Source organism: Nicotiana attenuata, chromosome 7 (genome assembly GCF_001879085.1).
Source record: "Nicotiana attenuata strain UT chromosome 7, NIATTr2, whole genome shotgun sequence".
NCBI lineage: Eukaryota > Viridiplantae > Streptophyta > Magnoliopsida > Solanales > Solanaceae > Nicotiana > Nicotiana attenuata.
Window position 1 is genome coordinate 16,896,921 of NC_031995.1, and position 10,181 is coordinate 16,907,101.

The 10,181-nt window shown below is 37.3% G+C and overlaps 1 protein-coding gene across 1 annotated transcript in view; it reads right to left on the reverse strand.

Moving 5' to 3' along the window:
* Window positions 1-9,217, reverse strand: part of LOC109229868 — a 12,793-nt gene extending 3,576 nt beyond the window's left edge. The window contains exons 1-5 of the mRNA XM_019395416.1: window positions 8,919-9,217; window positions 6,367-6,473; window positions 6,148-6,157; window positions 5,267-5,315; window positions 4,355-4,432 (exon numbers count right to left, since the gene is read on the reverse strand). Coding sequence (XP_019250961.1) covers window positions 4,355-4,432; window positions 5,267-5,315; window positions 6,148-6,157; window positions 6,367-6,473; window positions 8,919-9,137 — 463 coding nt within the window. The 5' untranslated portion in view covers window positions 9,138-9,217. The remainder of the gene's footprint in view (window positions 1-4,354; window positions 4,433-5,266; window positions 5,316-6,147; window positions 6,158-6,366; window positions 6,474-8,918) is intronic.

Sequence of the window (10,181 nt, forward strand, 5' to 3'; positions counted from 1 at the left end):
TGATGCACTTTCAAGGTTTTGTACCTCTCAAGTACAAAGAAGAGAGAAAAACAAAAGCACCCCGCTAAAAATTTTCACAAAAATAGCGAAATCGTTTTTCAAACTCACGTTAGAAGAATGTAAGATAGAAAGAAACATCACCCACACGTTCCCCAATTCCGCAAGATTGCAAGAAGCGTTGAATAAAGGAAGAAGAATAAAATAAAAGATCAANAGAAGAATAAAAAAAGATCAATCACGTTTTTGAAGCAAAAGCTTAGAAAAACTAATCACCAATGTTTATTTTCAGCATATTAAGCCCTTTAAATAGGCCTTACAATGAGTAAATTTGGTAAGGTTAAGGAAAACTAATCCTAATTAAACTAGAATAAGAATAAGGCTAAGAAAACCTATCCTTACTAAAATAGGAAAAAGAATTCTAGTATGAATGGGATACCAACTAACTATCGTAGTTTGACTAGAACTACAAATATAATCCTACTAAAACAAAAATTAAATTACTAGGAAACAAGAAATAAGAAAGCCCAATCTTTAAGGAAAAGAAATCTTAATCTTGGATGAATTCTTGGACTTCATGAATTTCTTGGATTTTTAGCTTTCTTGATCTTGCATCATTCTCCCTGGTTGAAAAAGACTCGTCCTCGAGTCTAACAGCTTCCATAGATGGCGCAAGATTTGCTATAATAAGAATGGAGACCCAAGGGGTAAAAAAATGGGGACCCAATCCTCGCGGGGATTTAAGTTACATTTTGCTAGTTTATCATAGAGCTTCTTCACATTGTAAGCAAACTTAGCATGTGGACGAACTAAATCGCACTTTCTATGTTTCAACTTTCTACCAAGTCCTCTCCATGTAATCTTTCTATATTGACTCTCAAACTTCAACTTACGATATGAAGTTATTGGTATAGACTTAACCAACTCCATGACTAGCTTTAGGTTAAGCATGGAGATCAATGCTCTTCTTGGGAATGCATCAATTGCATCGCTCGTACACCAACCGTCACTTTGATGATAGCCATATATATATATATTTATGACGTTAAGACATCCTGTTTCTCCAATAAATGGACTCAAACTCTCCATTATCCACTTCTTTATAGATAATTTTTCCTCTGTTCTAGCATATTCTATGGACTTTAGAATTAACGCAATATGTTGCCTTGTTTGGATTGATAGAGTCAACAATCAAGTCAATATTGTGTTGAGCTTCTCTAAAAGGTGGTAAGTCAATGACACACATAGTTGGGTTCAGATCAATAAAACTTCGGTGAGAACTCCTCAATTAGTGGATCCAATGCTTGTTCCTCGTCTCTTTGATATTGGTCTTCATCAACTTTGTCCTCTTCACGCCCCTGATTATCTGAATATTTATCATAATGGGCATGGTGCCTTGGTACTCTTGTGCCTTGGTCAGCTTCAACATCTTCAGCTCTTTGTGAATGAATTGGTGGATGTAGAAGTGGTAGATGTAGCGGTTGTAGGCGTTGTGGCGGATTTGGTAGTTGATATAGAAACACCAAACCTTCAACTAATTTAGTCAGATTCTCCATTGATTCAAGGTTAAGAAAAACTAATCCTAATTAAACTAGAATAAGAATAAGAATAAGGCTAAGAAAACATATCCTAACTAAAATAGGAAAAAGAATTCTAGTATGAATGGGATACCAACTAACTATCCTAGTTTGACTAGAACTACAAATATAATCTTACTAAAACAAAAATTAAATTACTAGGAAACAAGAAATAAGAAATCCCAATCTTTAAGGAAAAGAAATCTTAATCTTGGATGAATTCTTGGATTTCTTGAATTTCTTAGATTTTTAGCTTTCTTGATCTTGCATCATGGAGCCTGAATAGCACATTGTGGTGCACGAGACGAAAGGAGAGAAGAGGGAAAAAAGGGAGATGATGGGTTTGAACGGGGGAGAAAGAGGTGAGAAGGGGAAGGAGAACAAGTAATTGGTTATGTCAGAATGGGACATGATATCCTCGGATTCAGGAAACTCGTAGGAGTTTCCTACAAGGATTTTGAGGATAGAATTATGGGGTTGCCAACAGATATTGTGTAAGTACAAGGGAAGCTAGTAGTCGCAAAGGAAAGGGACGGAAGACGAGCAAGGAGGAAAAAGGGGAAAAAGTGAAGCGAGGAAAAAGCACATAGTGGTGCACGAGATGAAAGGAGAAAAGTGGGAGAAATGGGAAAGGATGGAGGTGACCGAGGGAGAACGAGATGAGAAAGGGGAGGAGAACCGATAATTGGTTATTTCAAAAGGGGACATGAAATAGGTGGATCAAATTGTCCTAGGATTCGGAAAACTATATTGGCTTCGTATGACGATTTTTGAGGATAGGATTATAGGGCTAACAAATATTTTGCAAGTAGAAGGGATGCTAGTAGTGGCGAAGGAAAGGAACGGAAGGTGGCCAAAGAAGCGAATGGGGGAAAAAGTGAAGCTAGTGAAAAACACATAGTGGTGGACTAGAGAGAAAAGGGAGAAATGGGAGAGGATGGGCACCCAAGGGTGTGGCCTAGTGCCTCAATGAAGTGGGGCGAGAACCATGAGGTCTCAAGTTCAAATCGAGGCAAAACACTAGGTGATTTCTTCCCAATTGTTCAAGTCTTGGTGGATAGAGTTACCCGGCACATGTTGTAATGAAACATGGAGATGTTCTTGAGGGTTGAGATGAGGGAGTTAACAAATGAACTGGGGGAGATAGAGAAGTTGCAGGGAGAAAGGGAATTAGAGGAGGGTAAGACGAGAAAGGAAGAGGTGAAAGCTGTAGCCTCGGAAATTTGTTGGAGACAAGTTCTTTTTACAGAAAATTTTTTGCTAGTAGGAGAAGTAATTTCACAAAGTATGAAAGTTAAAGCATCGTTGTGTGAGAGAGAAGAAGAGGTTAAGGCGGCAAGTTTAAGATTCAATACCAATCTTTATTTGAGAAAGGGAGCATTGAGACCAACATTATGGAGTTTCGATTTTAGCCATACAAGGGGAAGATGAAGAAACGGTTGGTGAGGGTTTCAGAAAAGGAGGTAAAAGCTATGCGGGAGATAAAGCACTGGGATCAGATAGCTTCATGTTGGCTTTCTTCAACAGGGATCAAGTAATGTAGAGGTTTCTTTTAGCTAGTCTTTCAACAAAGGCTATTGAGGAGAGTGGACACATTTTTCCCCATTCGTCCGTATGGATTGCTAGAGCTATATGAAAAGATGAGCTTCTTCATTTGGTTCGCAGCAAGGGAACCTATCCTTACCGGTGAAAACATGACAAAAGGAAGGATAACATATGTCAGAGGTAATACATGTGCATGCTCTCGAGTGAGAACATAAACCATTTATTGATACGATCCAAGTAAGCAATAAAAAACTGGTAGACGGCATTGGAACTTACGTGGATATTGTGGAGTGAGAAAAAAAGGAGAGAAGGTATGAGAGGTTTTGTACAATTTAGGAATCTTTTGCTTTTAGTCAATTTTTGGTGCAGCCAATACTTGGAAAGTATATTTTAGTGTAGATCCTCTATTATTTTGCAAGTCACCAGTACAACGGGTGTTTACTCGCACCATCAATCAAATTATTGCTTTGACAAATAACAAATCAGTACAAACCCTAGTTCTATAGTTTTGGGGCATTATATAGTTTTGAAAGGCGGAGATAATGTATTTTAGGCAATAACAATAATTTAAAAACTAAAATCCTTAACTAGGAGATAAAACACAATGCATCAAACTCCTAAAGCAAAGAAGAAAAAGAAGTTGCTCCCGCTTTAGGCAAATACATATATGTTGATTGTTGGGATTATTTTTCTGTTATATCATGTTATATTAGAATGAGACACTTATGTTGTGTAATCTTGGATTTGTTTTCTTGTCTGCCATTTCTTAGGTGACTGACCAGTTTAGTTGATTTGTTTCTTTATTATAACGTGAATACTGATAAGAAAGCAAAGAAAATATGAACAAAGTACAAAAAGAAATGTTCGACCATTATCAAAGCACTACTACCTTTTTAAGTGAACTGTTTGCACTTACGAGCTAAAGGAATTCAAATTAGATCTCTTATATCGATCTACATACAACGAAACATTCACTAAACCTCAACATTAAATAACAAAAAGAAAGTGAAAACAAAACGCAAATGCTAGCTATCATGCATTGTTTCCTGAAATTTCAAAAAATCACAAAAGTTTTGTCACTATGTATTAGACATGGGCTCTAAGCAAATCAAAGACTTATATCCTTTATCCCTAGTCTCTCTATTAATATGAGATAAACGACTAAGTGATACTTAATCAGTTGCCAGCAGATTATGGGTGAGAAAATTTAAAATAAAAATAAGTACATCTAATACCTCGCATGAGGAGGAGGCCAGTAGCAATACCAATTCCCCCAGCCATAGCAGGGTGCTCTCTCGCAGTTACCAACTCAGCTGAAAGGATAGGTTGAAGTAAGGCATTTATAGGAGAAAAATCCATTTGCCAAGTTAATCTCTAAATCAAATTCTTATTATAATATCAATAAAGTCACAATGGTCTAGTCGAATTCTGAAGGGCAACAATAAGAAGTAAGGATACGAAGGAACAAAGGAGATAAGAAATTCACACATTCCTTTTATTCCCTCGGATAGGTAAAGCGTGCATTGAATGAAGCACCGTAGTAAAGGAAGAAAAATAGGAACTAGCCAAATCTAAAGGCTAATAAAGGCTAACACAAAGAACAAAGAAAACTGAAATACTAATCAGCTCCTTGAACAGCTTTTTCCTTCCCAACGTAGCATGCAGAGCCACTTTATCATGTTCATCGGTAAAGATTCTCCCTAAAGCATCAAACTTCATTTTTTTTTTTAATTTCAATGACCCCTCATCAAGCAAAGCGGACTTCATCTCAAAATTTCTTATAAATTTACAATGCTGATACCCTGCCATGTCAATGAAGATTCCTTGCTGGAATGAGACATTGCCCGATAGATATTAAAGAAAGCATAGAGCATAATGCATCGGTCATGCAACATCTCAAAATGGAAAAAGGATGATTGATTGACTTCTCTTCATACAAATATAGCAGGAAATCATTTACATTACATGTATCAGAAAGCAAGTTTGTTCAAGACTGGTAGCATCTACAAACCATGAGGGTTCACTTGTTTTTGAAAATATGCAACAAAAGCTCATTGACCAACATGAATGACATCTATTTACAAGGCGTTCAGGAGGATAGAAGCATAATAGTCCATAATAACTATAAGAAGGCAAGTGCAAGTTACCTTTAATTTTCCCGAAGAAAACTTCTTCATATGGCAAACGCCAGCAGATCTACCTTTGTCTCTCTGGACAGAAGGCAGCTACCTCAAGCTACTCACAAGGTCCGGCACCGAAATCTGCACAAAAAGTGCAGAGTGCAATATCAGTACAACCGACCCCATGTACTGGTAAGTGTCGAGCCTGACCTCGGCGAAGTAGTGACGAGGCTAGCACACGACAACCATATAAACCTGTGCAGTTAAATCNACTTAAAGGCACATTTAAGCCCGAAAAAGTGAGCAAAATCAATTGTGTGCTTCGTTTGCTTAGGTGGTGCTTTGCTTTAGTGCTGGCACTAAGTTGTGTACCTCATTCCCACGGGCTCGGTCTTGAAGAGTGCGTTGTTGAAAGAGAATTATTTCTTCTAAGAGTAATTTTTATAATTTTTTGTCTAAATAATTGTTGTTTGTGCTTTATAGTTATTATTTTGAACTACATATAATTTTTTTAATTTGTTTATACACACAAATTTTTATCTTTTCTTCATCAAAGCACATGCTTTATATGCACTTTATGCTAAAAGCCTTAACAGATTTCAGCACTTTTTCTCACTTTTGGCCTCTGATAAAATTGAGTGGGATATCCAACACCTGCGCACCCTCCCTCCCCCCCCCCCCCCCAAAGCACCTCAAAAACATCTTGTGCGTGGACAATATAATATGGGAGCCTAACATCATGAAAAACAAGAACTTGGACAGATCTGCCTCCGACACAATGTGAAGAAAATAGACCTTGGGAAATTTCAACCAGACGTTAGTTCATGATTTGCGGACTACCTAACACCATCTAAGGAGACAATAGTACATGCACAAATATGAGACATTATAACATGCACATTAAATACTTTGGACAACCTTCCATGGGAAATATAACAATAGAAAGAGCAAATCAACCACTTCATCAACTCCCATTTCTTTCTTAGCTTTTTTTTCCTATCCTTGAAGAGTATACTCATTTTTTTCCCTCTACTTTGTTCAGAAACAACAACAACAACCCAGTATAATACTATAATCCCACAAGTGGGTCCTGGGGAGTGTAGTGTGTACGCAGACCTTACACCTACCCTGGTGGGGCAGAGAAGTTGTTTTCGATAAACCCTCTGCTCAAGAAGATGAAAAGAGATAATAGTACAGTAACAGCAACAGAGGCCAGAAAGATAGTACCAGCAACCTAAGAACCAGAAAAATAGATAGAAAAGGCAATATCAATTAACCAGTAACAATGGCAAGGTACTAGGAACCGGAGCGGAAAAAAAATATGAACACAACATGAACCACTAGCAGTTTAAGACAAGACACTATCTGACTAGCCTTACACCCAGCACGGAAGAAAAACGCTCAACTACCTACTAACTTTTAACCCTAATGCTCGACCTCCACACCTCCCTATCAAGGGTCATGTCCTCGGTAAACCGAAGTCGCGCCATATCCTGCCGGATCAGCTCTCCCCAATACTTCTTAGGCCGCCCTCTGCCTCTTCTCACACCCGCCAAAGCCAACCGCCCACAACTCCTTACCGAGGCATCTAGGCTTCTCCTCTACACGTGCCCGAACCATCTAAGTGTCGCTTCCCGCATTTTGTCTTCCATGGGGGCCACGCCCACCTTCACCCGAAAATCTTCATTACTAATCTTATCCAACCTAGTGTGCCCGCACATCCATCTCAACATATTTATTTCTGCTACTTTCATCTTCTGGATATGGGAATTCTTGACTGGCCAACACTCTGCCCCATAAGGGAGGTGGATGCAATGTTCATGTAGGCTGCCAAAGAAAAGCTTGAAACATGCAAGCGCTAATCGTGAATTATTTTAATGAGATTAGCGAGCTCGCGCAATTATTTAGTAACATGTTAGCCTATATGCATTTATTGTTTTTTTCGGTTACACTGTTTAGGTTCCTTATGTAACACTATGGTTATAATAATAAATGCTCTACTCTGGATAACTAATTTTTTCCAATAACTGAACAGAGCCACTAGTAGTTACGGTTGAGCCGGTCAAGTCATTCTTCTTGGTAAGGCAACGTGTTGGAAGCAAATAGCTGGCATTTGGTAACAGAATTTCTTTTGGGGGACTTCAAGATTGCTTCCTGGAGTCTAAATTATGAGGAGGTGAACTTCAGAGAAAGGGTAAATCATTTGCTTGTTAGCCTCAAGTTTTCCCTTCCTGACATTTAAAGATTTGGGAGTCATAATGGCTTTGGGTGTCAGCTCATTGTCACATGTTGGCTGAAGATGTTAAAGCAACTTTAAGAAAAGGAAGAGGAGATAACTTTCCTAGCAACTTGATGTTGAAAAGCTCATGACATAACTTCATGTTCTTCCTCACTCGGGTAATAGGAGTTTTTGGCTTTTCTACACAACCGCTCAGAAAGGCCTCTTCAATCATCCACATTACATTCTTTCTGACGGTAAACTGCACAGTTTTCAAGTTTGAGGCGTGTTAACTATCTAAAATGAGCCTCTCTTGAATTATTAGTTCCCTTTTATATCAAGCCAACTTAATGGTGATAGTTCGACGAAGAACCCACAGGTTTTTTTGTTCCATTCTTACTGCATAGCTCCAGTGAAATATTCCATAGCAATTCAGCCCGCCCAACAAGAGGTCACTCAAGAAAATGGTAACCCTTCAAACTTCTTTGAGGACATGCCTTGACATAATGGTAGAATTTCTCTTTGGGGACCTATAGTTCACAAGTTCAAGGTGCAAAACAGCCTCTTTGCAGAAATGAAAAGGGAAAGCTGTGTACTAAAAAACCCCACTCTGCCAATACCACTGTATTAGCACGAGAGCATTTTGTGCATGCGGTAAGTCCATTTTAATCCTTCAAACTCCAGCAACATAAATCTAAATTACGGTCCTTGCGAAGCTATAAGCCTTCAAATTAAACCATTTATCTTCTACCTGATCAGTTATCTACATTAGTTTTAGTGCTACAACTAAGAGAGGAAACTTGCAAAACTTTGCTAAGAAGGGGAAGAGAAATTTCGAGTGAAAAGTTGCACAATTGTACCCCCACAGCCCCAACTCATTTGCCTGATGGACCAGTATCAGAATACGTAGAAGAACTCTCACGAGAAAATCATGCAAAATAATAATTTATTGACAAGTACCAATTATAATCCCCTCAACTCCAGCAAAGGAACTATAAATTAAGGTTATTGCTGACCTGTAAGGTCTCAAAATCAAATAATCTTTCACAGCCTTGAAGACACTGACATTTGGAGCTGAATTTATCTAGGTTCTACACTTGTAAGTCTTTTTACCCATACCATTTCCATTAATGGGATACAGAGGGGCGGAGCTACCCTTGTTCGAGTGGAGTCAATTGAAATCCCTTCGCCAGAAAATGACACTACGTAGATAGGTCAAATTCTTTTAAATGTTTATATCGGCTTCTTTACTTTTTTTGTATTTTGAAACTCCTAATGAAAATCATGGCTTCTCCACAGGGGATACATACAACAGTTTTTAACATTTTAAATATTCATATCTGGAAGAATATGAGATCCCAAATGAAGATACAGTAAACATAAACAAATCCAAAAAGAAAAAGCAGATATGATATTCATCGCATTACTAGAAAACCCGGGCTAGAATGAAAAATTTTAAATGGTAGGGTTACCGAAAACCTGAAGAGTGCGGAGGTGGGTGGAGGAAGTATATTGGATGAAACGGGCAGAGCGTAGGGCGGAGTCAGTAGACTCTTGTACTGTGCGAGGAAGATCCTCTGAGATGTAAGAGTGCCATGCTTTCTCTTTGTTTTGCGAAGGCAAAGGCGGCGATGATGATGAGGGATAGATGTCAACAGCAGGAGGGGCTTCTTCTCCCATCTTCCTCGTCGATTTCAGCTACTCCGATAGTACGGATACACAAAACAGAATGGCAGGGAAATACTAATTGACTGCCAAAAAACTACTTATTTTCAAAAACGCTTATTAAAAAAGTACTTTTGTAAAATAAGTTGTTTGTGTTTGCAGGATTAGTAGTGCTTGGCCAATTTTTTAAAAAAGTACTTTTTAAGTATCAAATTACAAAAAAGACAGTAAAGATTCAATTTGCATTAGTATTATTTAGAAAAGAAACATAAATTTAAATATTTTTTAGAAAAGAATTCCATTAAAATATAAAATGTAAAAGTGAAAATATAAATTAAAAATTCTCATTAATATAATATTGTTATTCCAAAACAATAATATTGAGTGTTTAGTGTTACTTATTATTTACATGATAATTTAAATTGTCAAAATACGTCATTCGATATAAATTTAAAATCTACTCTTAGAAATAGGAGAAAGCGAATAAAAATGTAATTAAAATAAAAAAGAGAATAAACTTATAGCAGAAATAAAATAAAAGGAAAAGTAAAAGAAAAAGAAAAATTAAATTAATGAGGGATAATTTGAAAAATATAAATTTATTGTATAGGTTATTTTTATCTTGAATAAATTAACTTTCTGCTTCTGCTTTTGCTTTTTGGAAGAAGCTAGAATTTTTAGCTTCTCCCCAGAAGCGGAAAAACTGTTTCTGCTACTGCTCAAAAGTACTTTTTCATTTTGGCCAAACACCTTAAATTTTTCAAAAAGTGCTTTTTTGACCAAAAAAAAATGTACTTTTGGCCTCCTAGAAGCTTGGCCAAGCAAGCTCTAAGTTTTATTATTAATAATATTATTTTTTTTAATACTGATATTTTATTTGTTTCTGATGTTTTGTGTCATAAGAATGTGCAACCAAAACTTAAGGGTAAGTTCTATATAACGATTAGCTATGTTGTATGGGGTGGAGTGTTGGCCAGTCAAGAACTCCCATGTCCATAAGATGAAGGTAGCTGAAATGAGGACGTTGAGATGGATATGCGGGACAGAATTAGAAATGAA